We start from the raw sequence: 17314 nt of genomic DNA, 5'->3' as shown, positions 1-17314 counted from the left end.
CTGTCTTGGGATGTGCGTTTGAAACCCAGCACTGATTCTGGGGTACCACCATCCAAAGTCAGACCCCTCTGCTGGCAGTAACCCCCAACCTGGAGTCTTCCCCTGTGGAAGAGGGCAGCTTTATGGAGACACTGATAGGGGGACACCTTGGTTCTCCAGAGCTGGCCCCATGATACCTGTGGGCTTGTTCCCACAGGGTTTCAGGGCAGGAAGAGTTCTGTCTTAGGCCAGGTATGAGGACAGTTGTGTTTCAGTGGTCCCTGTGGGGGCTCTAGTGCTGGGCCCAGTACATGCAGGGTTCTCCCAGCCCCTACTGCTCCACCCTGCCTATGCCCGGGTGACTTAGTGCCACTGGACAGCAGGCTATCCTAGACATTTCTTCCATAGCCCTTGATTCATTGCGTTGGAGAAGTCCTCACATGGGCCCAGTAAGGCTGTCTAGTCATCCCTCCTGCCAAGTCCAGCCAGTGGTGGAGACAGGTGCTGGTCCTGCTCTGGCCCCTGGGAGGAGAGAGAGCCCTCTGGCCCATGACTGGTCTCCTCTCAGTTCCCTTCCCAGCCCATGCCCACACCCTGGCATAACATACTATGTACTCACCAGTGGCCCCTCTTGGGCATCCTGCCTCCCAGTCACACACCAGAAGCTTGGGTGGGGGTCAGGAGGAGGCCCCTGGGGGGCCCTCAGCTTTGACAGGGGCTTCGATGTGGCTTGGTGCTCACATGCCATATGTTAGACCAGTCCCTGGGCCTCTCCTTGCTCCACCACCTCCTCTCCAGACCTTTATGCACAGGTGTGCTTTCTGTGGTCTCACTTTGACCTCACATGCAAGCCTGATGAGTGGGAAGGAGGGGTCAGGACCTTGTAATCAGGCTAACAAACTTGTGCTACCATCCTTACAGAAGGCACTGGTGCCCTGCCTCTGCCAGGACACCTCTGCATTTGGGGGCCTGGGTACCAGCAGAGCAGAGCTGCAGGCAGAGTGGCCAGATTGCCACCCTGACCCCAGCTACTCCTAGGGACCCCTGTGACTCTGAGCCAGCATTTGATTTGCCCTGACTGCTTGGGCCACGACAGACCCATACCTAGAAACATGGGGAAGCAGAGCTTCAGAGGCTAGGCAAGGGGCTCAACCTCCTCTGAAGCAGGGATCCCAACCTGAAACGGCACCTGCACCCAGAAAGAAATAGAGCTAGTGCTTTCAGAAGAATATCTCCTCCCTTAGGTCCTCAGTGCTCCCTTCCGGCCTCCCTACTCCTCCTTCAGATTCTGGTCTCTGCAGGGATTTGAGGGAGAGGCAGAGGCAGTGACTCCTGTGAGATAGCCCACGACTGGATACAAAATCATCTTTTAGAGCAATTGGACCAAGACAGGCCTCCCACCCAGGGTACAGGGACCTGCTAATGAGTGACACCTGTCCCCTACCTGTGCAGGACGAGGTGAGTCAGCCACTGGCTGTGCCGCCCTCCAAGGTGCACGTGCTGCTGCTGGTGCTGCACGGAGGCACCATCTTGGACGCAGGCGCCGGGGACCCCAGCGCCAAGCAGGGCGACACCAACACCATCGCCAGTGTGTTCGACACCGTCATGCGTGTGCACTACCCCAGCGCCCTGGGCCACCTTGCCCTCCGCCTGGTTCCCTGCCCACCCATCTGCGCTGACGCCTTCGCCCTTGTCTCCAAGTGAGTGGCTTCTGCCCACTACAGCCTCCCTGCCCCACAGGGAGGGGAGGGGCGGTACACTGCCCCTATCTCTGTGCCCAGAGAATCAGGGGGCTCCCCTCAGTGTGCAGTCCCCTGATCAGCCCCTCTTTGCAAAGATAGGAGAATCTATGTAGACAGGCTGACCTTAAATTCCAGGAGAGTAGGCCCAAGTTGAGCCTCAGTTTCCAATTCTGTTTATGTGGGGATACTGATGTGCCTCTGGAATATGGCTCTACTCAGTGGCCCTGGTCCCCTGAGCCTGCCCAGGGCCAGGCCTGGGCACATCTCCATGAACACTTAGGGACTCTACTGTCCAGCTTACTGCCCAGGGCAAGGGAGGAGGCTCTTGAGTTAAGCTGTGGCCACCTGCCCTCTCCTGACCCAGCCCCTCCCCCCAGCCTCAGCCCCTATGGGCACGACGAGGGCTGTCTGTCCAGCAGCCAGGACCACATGCCCCTGGCTGCCCTGCCCCTGCTGGCCACTTCCTCACCACAGTACCAGGAGGCAGTTGCCATGGTGATTCAGCGGGCCAACCTGGCCTATGGGGATTTCATCAAGTCCCAGGAGGGTGTGACCTTCAATGGACAGGTGAGTCATAGTGGGTAGGAGAAGACCTTGAAAGGTGGGCTGGCTAGAGGACTGGGGGATGGCTTTCCCCAGCCTGCAGCCCAGCAAGCATGGTGGACACTCAGGACTCTGGGCCCCTCCTGCCTCAGGTCTGCCTGATTGGGGACTGCGTTGGGGGCATCCTGGCATTTGATGCCTTATGCTACAGCAGCCAGCCAGTGTCTGAGAGTCAGAGCAGCAGCCGCCGGGGCAGCGTGGTCAGCGTGCAGGTACCTGAGCGGGGGATACTATACAGGAGGACCACCCTCCCTTGGCCCCAAAGCTTCACCAGTGCCTTCATCTCCTATATGTCATGTGTCACAAGGCCTTCAAATCGCCTATCATCAGGCTGCCTGGTCTGCTGTGGGGCCCCAAGCTAACCTAGCCCCATGCTGTGCTCCCAACCAGAGTGCCCCGCAAAGACCCCAAGGAGCTGACTTGCACACTACCCAGCCTAGCTCCATTTATTTTGTTCACTCAGCAAACACTGAGCACCTAACCCTGGCAGGAGTTTCCCTCTAGACCAGGAGACGAGGAGGGCTAGAACTGGTGCAGGGGAGCAGAGGATGCCCGCCAGGGGTAGAGCTGAGTCAAGGAAGGAACCAAGGCACAGGTCCACATCAGCCCACATGAGCTAGGGAGAATTCCTAAGAATCCCCTCAGTAGAGGGATGGGAAGAGCAGAGGCTTCCAGTGCAGGTGACCAGATGTGGCAGGACAGGTGCATGAGAGCACATGAACCATGCATCATGGCTGAGCCCAGGGAAGTATGCATAGTAGACCACAAACCAAGGCCTACTGCATATGGAGCAGACTTTGGTACTAGAAGGTGAGACAGGTGGACCCTGTCCTCCCATCAAGGAGGGAGGACTGAGGTCCCCCTGCCACAGAGTGGCCAACGGCCTAAGGGAGATCACCAAGGTCCCTAGTGGTCAGCTAGGCCAGGAATGAAGGTTGCTAGGAGTTGGCTGGTGGTCTAGGGTTGGTGGGAGATAAGGGCTTCCCCTCTTCCTCTCTGGCTTGGGTGAGAAGCCTACATCTGGGCAGTGGCCAGCAGGGCCTGCAGTCAGGAGGATGGGCAGCACAGGACATTGAAGAAGGGGCCAAGCCAGGGCTGGCCAGCAGTGAGCCTACATGGGGCAATTCCAGGATGCCGATCTGCTCTCCCCGGGCATCATGGTGAACGCAGCACACTGCTCTGGCGGTAGTGGTAGTGGCAGCAGCTCCAACCTAGAGAGCAGTCGACACCTAAGCCGCAGCAACGTCGACATCCCCCGAAGCAATGGTGCAGAGGACCCCAAAAGGCAGCTGCCCCGCAAGAGGAGCGACTCCTCCACCTACGAGCTGGACACCATCCAGCAGCACCAGGCCTTTCTGTCCAGGTAAGGCTCGGGACAGGCTGGGCAAAGAAGGACACTGCCAGAGGGAGGGGCAGCCCAGAGCAGAGGTACCAGAGGGCCCTTCACTACCCAAATGTTAGCCATTGGCATGGGTCCTGGAGATCTCTACCAGATGTGCTGTACTGGGAAGGGTGCCCCAGTTTACTGGGTATCGTCATCCTGTATGCACCAAAGCCACCCAAAGATATAGGAAACATTGTCCTGGGGTGGGGGGAGGGTAGAGCATTGCCAAGGTGGAGGCAGAAGTGCCCAGGGACAGTGTGGTCCACTCAGGGCTTCCCCAAAGGTTGTGACTGGCTAGCACCAGAAGTTTCCCAACAGCCGCTGGGCAGCTGGGCAGCTGTATCCTCAGGACAGCACAGGATTGAGTCCCTGAGGGGCTATCAGATCCCACCTGTTCCCCCATGAGTCTGAGGGAAGGCCAGCCTTAAGAAAGACCCTGGCATGACTTGCATGTCCCCCACTGCAGCCTCCATGCCAGTGTTCTGAGGAATGAGTCCAGCTCCCGCCGCTCAAGCAGCTCCACCATGCTGGATGGCACCGGGGCCCTGGGCAAGTTTGACTTCGAGATCGCTGACCTCTTCCTGTTTGGGTGCCCATTAGGGCTGGTCCTGGCCCTGAGGAAAACCGTCATTCCTGCACTGGATGGTGAGGGCCCTACAGGGGCAGGCCAGAGGGCACGATCTGGGCAAGAGCTTCTTGGACCCATCCTGAGGCCACGGTCACATCTGGCCCTTCTCACACCCTAACCAACAAGGGCCACTGCCCTCTTCTGCTTTGGCAGTTTATTCTCTGACTGCCCCCACACCTGCCACTTCTCCCTCTCAAAGGTACTTAGTTGCAGGCACCAACAGGGTCAGGTAGGACTGACCCAGTCTCTGGGTGTAAGGCCCTCCCTTAGGGAAGATGTGAAGCTGAGCACCCCCAGAACCTCCTGGGTACAGTGGCCTCCTGGTTTCTCATGGTCTCCACAGACATGTGGCAGGGCTGGACATCCTCCAGCAGGAATCCTTTCCTGTGCCCTGCTGGATCATCCAGGGCAGCTCCAGGGAGTCACAGAATCCCCACAGTAGCAGATGTCTATGGACTGCGAGGGGGAAACTGAAGCTCAGAGAAGCCTAAACACCCACCAAGAGCAATTAGTCCATGGTGCTGGGTGAAGATGCAGACTGGGCTCAGTATCCACAAGGCAGCCCACAGCCTTAAAACGACCTCAGGACCAGGTGCACTTATGGGAGCAGCCATCCACCTGGAGGGCAGTGCCATCCAGCCCACTTGGAACCATCGCACAGAGCCTCACACACATGCACAGAGGCCACAGTGGGGCTCTTGCCACCATGAGAGAATGAGGTGGAACTACACGTGCTAGAACGAAAAACTTGAGCAGTTTTTGTGTTAGGGAGAGGGGGAGCAAAGTTCGTTCACACCTGCATCCTGTCCTCACGGCTCCAGGGGGAGGTCTGCACAGCAGCCCCATCGGACAGATGAGTAGACATTGCTAAACGCTGACAGGAGTGGAATAACCCTAGCCACGGCCTGTGTGGTACTTCCCAAAGATACACGCAAAGTCACAGCAGAGTTCTGGAGGCCTTTCCTCCTATATTCTCCTGAAACAGTTCTTCAGGGTCATGATAACTTTTTCAGTTACAAAAATTGGTTGCTGGGGATGTAGCTCAGTGGTACCACAGGGTTCTACCCCCAGCACTGCAAAAAAAAAAAAAAAATCCCAAATTTCTAAGGTGTAGCAGAGGCAGCCTGGGATCTAGACCCCACCTCCCACCCAGTGTGCTTTCTCTGCATCTGATCCCACTGCCCCAGTTTTCCAGCTGCGGCCAGCCTGCCAGCAAATATACAACCTCTTCCACCCCGCGGACCCATCAGCCTCCCGCCTGGAGCCACTGCTGGAGCGGCGCTTCCACGCCCTGCCACCCTTCAGCGTCCCTCGCTACCAGCGCTACCCGCTGGGGGATGGCTGCTCCACACTGCTGGGTGAGGCTTCCAGGAAGGTGGGACTTAGCATACCGCCTTCTCCGAGCTGGGGTTAGCTTCCGCAGTGAAACTGCTGTGGCTTCTCCAAAGGGGGAGAGACAGTGACACTGATACCTATCCCCAGTGGATACCTGGCAAGGTGGGGGTGCGTTGTCCTCACTGATCCCTGTGAGTCAAGAGTGACTTTCTCCTGTTAGTGGGCACAGGTCAAGGCTTCTCCATGGTGCCTCGGGGGCAGCTGGAGCCATACTCCTCTCCTCCAAGCCTCTTGCTCTGTTGGCACCCAGCTGAGGACCCAGGAGGGCCCCTCACAGGCATTGTGGGCTGGGTCCGTCACAGCAGGCAGCTGGCCCAGATAGGGGCACAGGGTGGGTGAGACTGGGCTGGGAGCCTGGGAGGGGGCAGCCCCAGAGAGGCCCGTTTCCCAACCCCAGTGTGTATCCTGGTATCTTGTCGTGCATCCTGGTCCTCGAGGAACCTGAGTGTGTGTTGATGCGTGTGCAGAGGCCCACGCGAGTGTCTGTTCTTGTCCTCTCTGTTCTCTCCCCGTCTGCCTCTAGTCGAGACCGTGCAGAGAAACCCTGAGCTGGTCCTGGAGGGCGGCCCCCTGGCCCCTCTCCCCCAAGGGAATGGCTTCCTGGAAACCAGTATCCCCGTTCCCGCGCTCACCTGGCAAGACGGGCCCCGCCAGAGCCCGGGCTGTGCTGAGTGTGTGTACCCCCTCCCCCATGATGACCAATGTCTGCTTGGCTGCTGACCCCTGGTCCTCACACACACCTTTATGCCTTCTTTGGCCACTTAGTTTGTGGGATGTTGGTAGCAAGGAGAGATCCTGCAAGACCCTGGGGCATTAGCCTTGGTGCCTCCTCCCTGTATGTGGTAGGCCAGAGGCTGAGGAGACCCAAAGCAAAAGAGGTCCCAGTGGCCCAGAGACAGGCAGAGGCTGTCCCAGGGTCACACAGCATGACAGTGACACAGTCACAGGGTGCTGTCCCTTTTTGAGGCTGTGAGGAGCAGATGAGTTGGGGTGAGGCCTTGAGTCAGTCACCCCTACCCCTCACCTAGGAAAAGCCATTGATCCCAGTAAGGAGTTGGGGTCTCTAGGTCCCACCCATCACTCCTAGAGGATGTCCAGGTCCCTTACACACACTCCATCCAGACTGGCTCCTCTAGCTGAGCCCTGTCCTCCCTGTTCTGTCTTGTTCTCAGCCCAGGCCCAGGTGAGCCTTGCTGGAACCCTCGGCACCTGCCTTTGTCCTCAGACCCCCCATGATGGCTTTATATGGCCCATGTGTGAGGGCCACCCACAGGCTGCCTCCTTGCTCCTCAGCATATGGTGGGGATTCCTAGGAAGCCACCCAACGCCCCTGTTTTTAGCACCCTCAAACCCAAGCTGGGGCTACCACTGCTCTGCAAGCTGCAGGGCAGGCTGGGCTAGGTAAAGCCCGGGAGCCTGGGTGCTGCTGGGGCTACTAGAGACCAGCTGAGGAGCCCTATGGGGCAAGAGGTGGCCAGGGGTGGTGGGAGCCCATGCATTGCCTCCCCACTTGGTGTCTGTGTGTGTCTGTCTCTCCTTCCCTGCCTCTGCTCAGACCCTTGGCTCTCAATACCTGAGCAGGCCACAGCCCAGCTTACCTAGCCCAGGCACACGCTGCATCTGGCACCCTGGCCTCTCCTACTTCTGGGCCTCCCTTACCTGGGCCTCTGTCACTCCACCTACAGCGGATGCACTCCAGACCCACAGCACAGTCTTCCAGGAGCATGCAGCCCCCTCATCACCTGAAACAGCCCCCACCAGCCGTGGCTTCCGCAGAGCCAGCGAAGTCAGCATTGCCAGCCAGGTGTCTGGCATGGCTGAGAGCTACACGGCATCTAGCATCACCCAGAGTGAGTACTGCTTCCTGTACCACCCTCCCTGACACAGTGGTCTCAACTGGAGGCATTCTTAGTTGCCACACCTGGGAGGGAGGGGGGCGCTGGTGGCATCCAGCTGGTAGAAACCAGCCTGCAGGGCCAAGACAGCCCCACCACAGGGACCCCCAGGGTCAGCAGTGCCAGCCTAAGGGATGTGGCCTCATCAGGAGAAGCTGGAGAGAGGGGCTTGAGGAGGCCCATGGCCTCTCTGGCTGCTTGGCCCTGACCACCTCAGAAACCCTCAGTGCTGGGGTCAGGTTCTCTGAGCTGTGGTCAGAGCAGCGAACACTGGAGCTGGGGCTGATGTGATGTTTCTGAAAGTTTTCTTTCTTATGGGGACAGTCTGCCCTCAGTGGCCCCAGGCCTTGGCTATCTCCTAGAATCCTCCCTGGCCCCTGGCAATGTGGTGACCCACGGTGTGACTGAGCTGTTCCCCTTGTTCTTGCTTCTCAGAGGCCCCCTCGTCGCTCAGCCACACCCCCAGTGTCAGGCGTCTGTCCCTGCTTGCCCTGCCCCCCCCATCTCCCACCACCCCTGGCTCCCGCCCCTGGGCCAGGCAGGCAAGCCCCAGCCTGGAGAGGGCCCCCTGCCTCCCTGACTTGGACTTCAGAGAAGGTATCTCCGCCTACAGCACACCCTCTAACTCTGGGGTCACTTGCTATGCCAAGCATGTCTCACCGCCTAACCGCCAGGTCCTGGAGCCTTGGGTTGGGAGAAGGAAGACTTCCAGAGGGGGAGGGGGGAGTTGCTGGAGCTAGCAGGGGGTTCAGGGGGATCCCAAGGACCTGGAATGAGACCAGATGAGGACCAATGGAGCACCTCAGAGTCCTCTGTCACACAGGCCGAAGACAGAACTCAAGGGAGCCAGGACACATAAAGCAGGCAGCTCCTTTGCGCAGCCACCAGGCAGGGCATGCTACACACCTTGGCTGTATGAGAGAGGACCCCCAGGACCACTCCTCTGGAAGGCCTCACCTATATCCTGGGGCAGTCCAGGTGCTGAGAGAGGCAGTAGGCCTGGCCTCGAGGGTCAGGAATTATGAAACAAACACTCCCTCCATGATGCCTTTCACAGCCCTGAAGCCTGGGGGCACAAAGGACCAGAGCAGGCGCAGGCTCACCAGATCAGGACAGCTGGCCCTGTCTCCAAACCCAGGCTTGTCCCTGCACCCCCACAACTTTTGAGGAGACCTTCAGCTACCACAGGGCCACCCTCTGGGCCCTTGGGCTGCCTGTGCTTCCTGGCATTTTCTACTCACATAGCTACTTGCTGGTCACTGGCCTGAGAGAAGATGGGCCTTGACTGCAGGTGGAGGGAGGCAAGTCTGGGCTAAATAGGTCTGAGGTGCCAGGTGACCCTTTGGAGTCCCTGCCCAAGTGTCCAGCCCAGCACAGTCATGGCCCTTCCTCCTGGCAGTCGCTGCAAAGTGGTGGGGCCAAAAGCGGATCGACTATGCCCTGTACTGCCCTGATGCCCTCACAGCCTTCCCTACAGTGGCGCTGCCCCACCTCTTCCATGCCAGCTACTGGGAGTCAACAGACGTGGTCTCCTTTCTGCTAAGACAGGTACCCAGAGCCCTACCTCCTGGGCGCAGCCAGGCCTCACGGGGGGCCTTGAGTGACACTGTGGGTAGATGACCATGGATAAGGGACCTCCTCCCTCTATCCCCTACCAGGCCATGCAGGATGGAGGAACTTTTATGCTGAGATGTGTTACAACTTTGGGGGATGAGGGGAATACATTGCACACTCACAGAGCAGATGGGCATTTGGGGGCCCGGGGGCAGGCTGAAGAGAGTTGGATAGTGTCCCCCCCAAACCCTCACAGGTTCCCACTGCCAGCCTCTTGGGCCCCTGGAGCAGGCAGACCCGATGTGAGCCTGCCCTGTGACTTGCCCTCCAGGTCATGAGGCATGACAGCTCTAGCATCCTGGAGCTGGACGGCAAGGAGGTGTCTGTGTTCACCCCCTCACAGCCAAGAGAGAAGTGGCAGCGCAAGAGGACCCATGTGAAGCTGCGGGTGAGGGTCCTTTGGTTGCCCCTGAAGTCCTGTTTAGCCCTCATGGAAGCCCCCAGTCTTACTGAGGAAGCTGAGTGGCAGAGAGGCGCACTGTTTCTTCCAACTCTGTGTGTGTGGGGCCGGAGCTGTTAGCCCCTTGCACAGTACCAGGAAAGGAAGCCCAGAAAGGCTCCTCTCTTCCCCAAGGCCAAGGAATTGGACCAAGCACGGGCTGTGTGGCTCTCAGCCCAAGTTTATTTCTCAGACCCACAGGAGCATGAGCTGAGCCTGAGACCCCAGTGGCCTTCCATGCTTCACCCTCACCCAACATCACTCTCCCCTCCCCAGAATGTGACAGCCAACCACCGGATCAATGACGCGGTTGCCAATGAGGACGGCCCACAGGTTGTGACAGGCCGGTTCATGTATGGGCCCCTAGACATGGTCACCCTGACTGGGGAGAAGGTGAGGACACAGGGGACCTTAGGAAACCCCTGCTTCCCCTGGCTGGGGCACAGGGGTTGAGGACGCCAGGACATGGCAGCTTGTGACTAGCTTGCCTGGCCTCCCAGGTGGATGTGCATGTCATGATGCAGCCACCCTCGGGTGAGTGGCTGCACCTGGACACACTGGTGACCAACAGCAGTGGGCGTGTCTCCTACACCATCCCTGAAACGCACCGCCTGGGAGTGGGCGTCTACCCCATCAAGATGGTGGTCAGGTATGCACCTCCAACAGGGTGGTCAGGGCAGGGCCAGCCTCCTGGGGGCAGGAGGAGGGGTCTGGTTGGTTCTGATGAGCTGTCCCCACTGGCCAGGGGAGACCACACATTTGCCGACAGCTACATCACTGTGCTGCCCAAGGGCACGGAGTTTGTGGTCTTCAGCATTGACGGCTCCTTTGCCGCCAGCGTGTCCATCATGGGCAGTGACCCCAAGGTGCGGGCCGGGGCTGTGGATGTGGTGCGGTGAGTAGCCCGGAGGGGCAAAACGTAACTGTCACAAAAGTGGGTTTAGCAGCAGGAGGATCCTGCAGGCCAGGTGGGGGAGGGCCCAGTGGCACCAGGAAGGGAACTTTGCACAACCCCTGGGCCCTGGGGACCTGATTCTAGAGTCCATTGCCACCACTCATTACCTGCGTGACCTTCAGTGAGTTGTTGAAGCTCTTGATGCCAGTCTTCAGTTCCCATATGACAAGGTTGCTGGTGAGAGCAGGCTGCCACTGCCACAGCACCTGGGAGGACTGTGGCTCACTTAGGAACCCAGGAGGGTTTGCTGTCACTCATCCTTTTTGACCACTGTCATGAGCTCCATTAGAGATGCACTTTTTGGTGGCCCAAGAAGGAGACAGGGAGGGCCAGGAAAGAGGAGGGGTGGCTGTGGGACACCCAAGCCTGCCCCCTCGCTGCAGGCACTGGCAGGACCTGGGCTACCTCATCATCTATGTGACCGGCCGCCCCGACATGCAGAAGCAGCGGGTGGTGGCGTGGCTGGCTCAGCACAACTTCCCCCACGGGGTGGTGTCCTTCTGTGATGGCCTGGTGCACGACCCTCTGAGGCACAAGGCCAACTTCCTGAAGCTGCTGATTTCCGAGGTGGGACCATGAGGCAGAGGGCAGAGTGAAGCGGGGTGGGAGGACAAGGACGGACCTGGAGTGCCCGCGCTGTTCTCGCCCACAGCTGCACCTGCGCGTGCATGCAGCATACGGCTCCACGAAGGACGTGGCAGTGTACAGCTCCATCAGCCTGTCCCCCATGCAGATCTACATTGTGGGCCGGCCCACCAAGAAGCTGCAGCAGCAGTGCCAGGTGAGTGGGCACACTGAGGGGGCACAGGTGGGCAGCATAGGCAGCCCCTGGCCCTCTGACAGCCTGTCCCCCTCTGTGCCTTTGCAGTTCATCACGGATGGCTATGCAGCCCACCTGGCCCAGCTCAAGTACAACCACCGGGCGCGACCAGCCCGCAACACAGCCACCCGCATGGTGCTGCGCAAAGGCAGCTTTGGTCTGCCCGGCCAGGGTGACTTCCTGCGTTCTCGGAACCACCTGCTCCGCACCATCTCAGCCCAGCCCACGGGGCCCAGCCACCGGCATGAGCGGACGCAGAGTCAGGCAGACAGTGAGCTGCGGGGCCAGCGCAGCATGAGCATGGCAGCCAGCTGCTGGGGCCGCACCATGACTGGCCGGCTGGAACCTGGGGCAGCCATGGGCCCCAAGTAGGGCACATTATAGGCGCTATGGTCTCCATGGTGCTAGGCCAGGGTGCCAGCCCCACTGGGAGGCCTGGCCTGGGAACATGCCGGCAGCTGGGGACAAGCACAGATGCAGCCTGGGAGCTTGTCCCAGGGCCCCTTGGAGGACATAGCCATGCCACACAGTCCTGTGTCCTAGGGTGGAGGGTTCCAGCTTATTGTGGAAGCTGGCAGGACAACCAGCCCAGGATGACAGAGGGACCAGGATACCCCACTTAGTCTGGCCTGGGAGGCACTCCTGAACATTTTTCCCTGCATTGATCTCCTAGCCTCCTGGTGCCACGTGTGGGTCCAGGCCCAACCTGCCACCGCCCTGTCCACTAGCTTCCCTTCCCCCAAGCCCCTCCTATTTGGTAGCAGCTCCAACAGGAGTCCAGCCTGCTTCTTGTTGACTCCTGTTTCTCAACTGTTCAACCTCACTGGTTTTGCACTGATTTTTGAGAGTGGAGACCCATTACCATCTCCTGTGGCTACAGATTTGTTGATATGCATGAAAATTCAGTATTTGCTGATCAGAACTGGTCACTAACACAGAAGGTTCCAGTGTGGCAAATCCTTGTGCAAGCAGGAGAGAAAGGCCATATCTTAATTTCTGCAGCCCTGCCTGGCCTTCCAGCGCTGTGGCAGCCCTGGACTGCTGCCCACCTGTCCACCTGCCCCATCTGGAGCCCAGTCTGGTCCCAGGCCCGATGTCATTCCCAGCCCTGAGCACAGTACAGGCACGAGGCTTGTGAAGCCCAAGTGGCCGCACCTTGGGCTGCAGGGCCTGGGCAGGCCTGGTCTCCACTTCCACTCCTTGCCTGCCATGGGTCAGGCCCACCCACCCGCGTTTCTACGCCTTTCTACTTCTCAATCTGATTTCTATGATGTTTTTTTAAATGAGCAATCCTTGGCTGCTTCCTTTTCTTAACTCTTTCAGTATAAGCGCAGCCCCTCTACATTGGAAACACCCAGCACTGTGACGGAGTCCAGCCTGGTCTAGCCTGTGGGCCCTGCCCCTGGCCCACTCAGCGAGGTGTGGTCTCCCTGCCTCACCTGACCCATTAATTCCACTGAATTTCTACTCTAGGGTGGGGCACACACTTAGGTTTTTTATGCCAATTCCGTTTCGATGCTGAATCTAAGAAGCCACAGCTCGCTTCGTTAGCTTAACAGCAGGCAGCCTCAACTTCATTTCTCACCAGAACAAGGACACACTGTCCTGCACGCTGGGTCTGAGCACCTACCTTCCCATCCCAGCACTGAGTGCGACCTCCTGTGCTTCTATACCTTCCCTGAAGTGGGTGAGCCCACCTGGCCCCACCCCAGTCCAGTAACCAGGCTGTCCCTGAGACACTACCAAGCTGGACTCAGCCTCAGCTGTGTGGCTGGCCCAGGGAGGAACGCAGTGGGCGCTGACTTTCCTGTGTAGATGTGTACAGAGGGAAAGCTATTTATTTTGTGCAGAGAAAAATGTCTGGAGGAAAAGAACCTTCAGGGTTTATTCATATTTAAGATGTAGCTTTTTGTTGTTTCAGGAGTTACGTATAAAGCAACAATTATTTTATGGACCAAGTTTCCATGTAAGTGTTGCAGTCAAGTGCAATACTGGCCCCTCTGCTCCTGGCAGGAGCCCACTGGCCCGACAGTCACAGACAGACCCTGCCAGGGCCCTGCGGCCAATGCCTCCTCTTGGCCCCACCTCACCCTGTCCTGCCTACTTCTCAGTGACCAGCCATCCAGAGAAGCACCTGGAAGTCTTGGGCCCACCTGCAATAAAGGCCAGAAGGCCTCCCAGCTGGGAGGCCCAGTGGGCAGCGGGCTCAACCTCTCCCCTACCCCCACCTGCCCAGCCGCCAGCCATGCCAAGGACAACAGCAATAGTCCCCTGGGCCTCTCCCAGGGCCCTCAGCCATCGATGGCGAGACGGGCATCCTTTCCACTCTGTATCCAGGTCTGCTCTCTGCCTCCCTAGGACTCCTTTGGCACAGTCTTCTCTTGAGGAGGAAGCACCAGTTTCCAAGAAGCTAAGAGGGAAGGCACAGTCCTTTAAAATACCAAAAATGTTTACAGCGTTGGGTGCTGAGCTGCAGGGCTCAGGCCTGACCAGTGGTAACCAAAGGGTGAGGCAGGCCTCGCTGACTGCCACCCCATCCCAGGCCTGTTAGAATAGAAGCCTTATCACTCCCACCCCCACCCCAGACCCCAGGACTGAGCCTCAACGGCACCCAGCTCCAACCACCTGCCTTCTCTGATTTCTGAAGAGGGATTCCGCAGAGACCCTGCCCCATCCAGTCCAGTCTTCACATCTCGGCCCCTTGTCTGTCCTCGTGCTGTCTGTCTCTCTGGGCCATGTGTGAGTGTGTCCTCACTCTCCCTCCCCTGCTGTCCCTGCATCGTCAGCCTGAGTGTGCTCTGTATGCAGCATCACTATCTGTTACACCAATTAAAGAAGCAGGCGCTTCCTTCTGGTCTCATTACTGCGGCACCATGGTACAGGTGGGGCAGGGTGGTCCTCAAGCTGAGGCCATGGTGGGAGAGGCATCCCTCCCAGTCAGCAATGCCAGGAAGGCTGACGGCCCTTTCCAGGCACCGAGTGAGGTGGATCTGTTAGCCTCTCTGCTGCACAGGAAGCAAAGCCAGTAAGTCAGGGTCAGCATTCCCGTTCAGGCCACCTGGCCCTGGAGCTGGGGCTCAGTTTGTGGTGATCTATGGAGCACAGCCAGGCAGCACTCTCACCCGAAGCCTGAGTTTGGACTTAGGAGTGGAGTGACGGAGGAACAGAGTTGGCTGGGGTGACCTGTGCTTACTACCATCAGCAGACGCGCAGCTCTCCTCAAAGCTCCTGGAGCCTGTTTTTCCCGACCCCCTCAGCACAAGAAACCAACAGGACAGGAAGTCTGTAACAAGGGAACATTTAATACTGGGACACTGTAATCCAGATGTGGTGCTGAGGAGGCCAGGTACCCCCCCCCACCACATCGGAGAAGGAGTAGATGCCCCCATCAGACTGGCCTCCGCCAGCAGTCCACAGGCCTCAGCCAGCCAGAGCCCTCAGGGAAGCAACCCAGCTCGCATCTGGAAGGCCAGTCCGTCCCCTCTGGTGGCTTGCTAGAGAAGAAAAACAGGAGGAGGCATCAGAAACAGAGCTGGGGCTGGGCGCCCGTGGCTCACGCCTGTAATCCTAGCTACTCAGGAGGCAGAGATCAGGAGGATCACGATTCAAAGTCAGCCCTGGCAAACAGTTTGAAATCCTACCTCAAAAAACCCATCACAAAAAAGGGCTGGTGGAATGACTCAAGATATAGGTCCTGAGTTCAAGCCCCAGTACCACTAAAAGGGAAAAAAAAAAAGAGTTGAGGGCAGACCCGGGGCAAAGGGACAACACTGACCTTATTGATCTCTCTGTGCCGTTCTTTGGTTACGATTTCCTCTAAGACCTCCCCGTCTCCCCTGATGAGCCTGGGGGTGGGAGGATGTCCATTAAGCAAGGAACAGGCTGAGCCTGAGCCCCTCATGCCAGAGCAACAGAACCAGGGCCACCTCAGGCCCCATCATCTTGAGGTGGGCGGGGGGACTGAGTGCTTCCTCCCTGCAACCACCAAGCAGCTTTGGGAAAGGAATGGAGGTAGACTAGGGAGGCTCTGTCTTGCTGGCCTGTGCCTGTACCACTAGCCCCGCCAACAGCAGCCACTTGAAAAGCCTCAAGGCCCTTGCAGCCCTGCAGCTGCTCACACAGGGCAACAGCAAGGAACAGCAGAGATGTCGCCATCACAAGTGGCCATCCCTCCAATTTGGCCTTCTGGAGCAGCTGTGGCACACACCCCCCAAGTACACATCCGGGCCAAGACTTCCAGATGTCCTGTGTGGGGCGTGGCTGTGCCTGAGGCTCCCCACCTTGTGCGTCCTGTCTCTGGGTCCACCACCTTGCGGATGACACTCTGCCGGGCGTCCCACTCCTCCTTGGTCATGGGCTTCATTGCCTGGATGCGGGACTTCTGCTCGTCAGTCAGAACTGGAAGGGAAGATGGGAGGAGATGCTAGGCAGGCCTGGGCAGCAGACCCTGGCCCTGCATGCTGGGCGACATGGTACCTGAGCCGTCCTCTTCCTCTCCAGTGGATCTGTGCCACTGGTCCAGTGAGGGGCCAGGCAGGGCCTCAGCCTGCTGCACATCTGCCTTTTCCTTGCCTTTCTTCTTCAGCTTCTTCTTCCTCTTCTTCTTCTTCTTCCTCTTCTTGTCCTTCTTGTCCCTGTGCTTTCCCCACTTCTTCCGGCCATCACTGGAGGAAGAGGAGGAGGACGAAGAGGAAGAAGAGGAGCTAGAAGAACTGGAAGAAGAGGAGGAGGAGCTGGATCGAGGTCTCCTCCGGGCCTTGTGCTTGCTTCTCTCTGTGATGCAGGGAGAAGGTGAGGCTGGAAGGCCAGGAGAGGAAGTAAGCCTTGGTTCCCTTGCTCCGGCCTGGGCAGGCTCAGGCCTGCACAGGGTGAGACTTCCCAGCAGGGCTGTCCAGGGCAGATCACACACTGGAGGAGCACCTTCCGGGCTCCTGGAAGTTACTATCTGCCCAGCACGGAGGCCGGGCCCCATGTGTCAGGCCCAGCTACACAAAAGGCATGGCCAGACCCAGCCTCCTCCCGTCTGCGGCCTCTCAGTCCAGGCCCGACACGGTATCCGACTGCTGCTAGCAGCCAGTACCTGGAAGCTGGCCCAGCAACTGCAGCTGCCTCCAGGGAAGTTGGCGCACCCCCTTTCCCAGGCCCTGTGGTCCTCACCCTCCGCCCCACGGATGCTGCTGGCCTTGAGACCTTGGGATCCAGAGGCCGAGCAGTTCCTCGAAGTGTCCTTATTACTCTTCTTCCTTCTCTTTTCCGACCCTCGACCGCGGGACCGGCTGCGACTTCTCGAGCGCTTGCGAGAACCAATGTGAGCCATTGCTCTGCGGGCTGGAGACGGTAAGGGTCGCGCTTAATCCGCGGCTCCCTTTGGACGGGTCCACACACTGGACTCGAAGAGCAGCTCCAACGGGGCGCCCAGTGGTTGTCACCGACCCGAACAACCGCGCGGTGGCCTCCCACCCGTGCCCTTTAGGGACTCTGAAACCCTGGCTGCGGCCCCTTTAAGGACCCGCCCCCGCCCGGACACTCCACGCCTGCGCACCCAGCTGGGCGCCCCGGGAGCCCTTTGCTTTCCTCAGCCGCGAGGGCGTCTGGGGTCCTTTCCGCCACGCTTCCCGCGGCCTCGCCGCCCCAGGGAGGTCCCGAGGCTGCTCCGTTCCCACCTCAACCGCCCATCAGGCCGCACCGCCAGCCTACGCCTCGCCTTCGCATGAGAAAGCAGCCGCCAGGTGGCGTCGGACCCACTTCCGCCGCGGCGGTGCTCTGGGACGCGTCCGGACGTAAGGCGAGGACAGCTGCCTTTAGTTCCGAAGCCCCGGGTTCCGTCCCTGGCGCGCCCACTGCCGCAGCTCCGCGCCCG

The 17314-nt window shown here is 59.1% G+C and overlaps 2 protein-coding genes across 23 annotated transcripts in view; one reads left to right on the top strand and one right to left on the bottom strand.

The window, feature by feature from the left end:
- Positions 1 to 14302, top strand: part of Pitpnm2 (phosphatidylinositol transfer protein membrane associated 2) — a 137278-nt gene extending 122976 nt beyond the window's left edge. For 12 of the 16 annotated variants that reach the window (XM_020159452.2, XM_074060692.1, XM_020159435.2 and 9 more), the window contains 17 exons: positions 1432 to 1679; positions 2099 to 2288; positions 2417 to 2536; positions 3455 to 3687; positions 4175 to 4353; positions 5524 to 5694; positions 6255 to 6404; positions 7417 to 7581; positions 8062 to 8223; positions 9026 to 9174; positions 9512 to 9628; positions 9956 to 10072; positions 10180 to 10328; positions 10425 to 10574; positions 11018 to 11201; positions 11287 to 11415; positions 11503 to 14302. In XM_020159452.2, coding sequence (XP_020015041.2) covers positions 1432 to 1679; positions 2099 to 2288; positions 2417 to 2536; positions 3455 to 3687; positions 4175 to 4353; positions 5524 to 5694; positions 6255 to 6404; positions 7417 to 7581; positions 8062 to 8223; positions 9026 to 9174; positions 9512 to 9628; positions 9956 to 10072; positions 10180 to 10328; positions 10425 to 10574; positions 11018 to 11201; positions 11287 to 11415; positions 11503 to 11826 — 2937 coding nt within the window. In that variant the 3' untranslated portion in view covers positions 11827 to 14302. The remainder of the gene's footprint in view (positions 1 to 1431; positions 1680 to 2098; positions 2289 to 2416; positions 2537 to 3454; positions 3688 to 4174; positions 4354 to 5523; positions 5695 to 6254; positions 6405 to 7416; positions 7582 to 8061; positions 8224 to 9025; positions 9175 to 9511; positions 9629 to 9955; positions 10073 to 10179; positions 10329 to 10424; positions 10575 to 11017; positions 11202 to 11286; positions 11416 to 11502) is intronic. The other 4 variants (XM_020159448.2, XM_020159450.2, XM_020159454.2 and 1 more) reach the window with 4 other exon arrangements.
- A 434-nt stretch (positions 14303 to 14736) lies between these two features.
- Positions 14737 to 17244, bottom strand: Arl6ip4 (ARF like GTPase 6 interacting protein 4). 7 transcript variants are annotated; one of them, XM_074060705.1, is made up of 6 exons: positions 17118 to 17244; positions 16612 to 16782; positions 16027 to 16251; positions 15735 to 15852; positions 15230 to 15299; positions 14737 to 14948 (listed from the first exon to the last, which is right to left on the bottom strand). In XM_074060705.1, the coding sequence occupies exons 2-6, from the start codon at positions 16769 to 16771 to the stop codon at positions 14892 to 14894; spliced, it is 630 nt and encodes a 209-aa protein (XP_073916806.1). In that variant the 5' UTR covers positions 16772 to 16782; positions 17118 to 17244; the 3' UTR covers positions 14737 to 14891. The 7 variants fall into 7 exon arrangements, with proteins under 7 accessions (XP_073916806.1, XP_073916803.1, XP_073916804.1 ...); XM_074060702.1 differs by having other exon boundaries at positions 15931 to 16227; XM_074060703.1 differs by having other exon boundaries at positions 15931 to 16251; positions 16645 to 16782.
- Between the last annotated feature and the right edge of the window lie 70 nt (positions 17245 to 17314).

The sequence above is a fragment of the Castor canadensis genome, chromosome 18 (assembly GCF_047511655.1).
Source record: "Castor canadensis chromosome 18, mCasCan1.hap1v2, whole genome shotgun sequence".
NCBI classification, from domain to species: domain Eukaryota; kingdom Metazoa; phylum Chordata; class Mammalia; order Rodentia; family Castoridae; genus Castor; species Castor canadensis.
The sequence above is the reverse complement of the archived record's forward strand: the minus strand, read 5'-3'. Positions and strand labels throughout refer to the sequence as shown.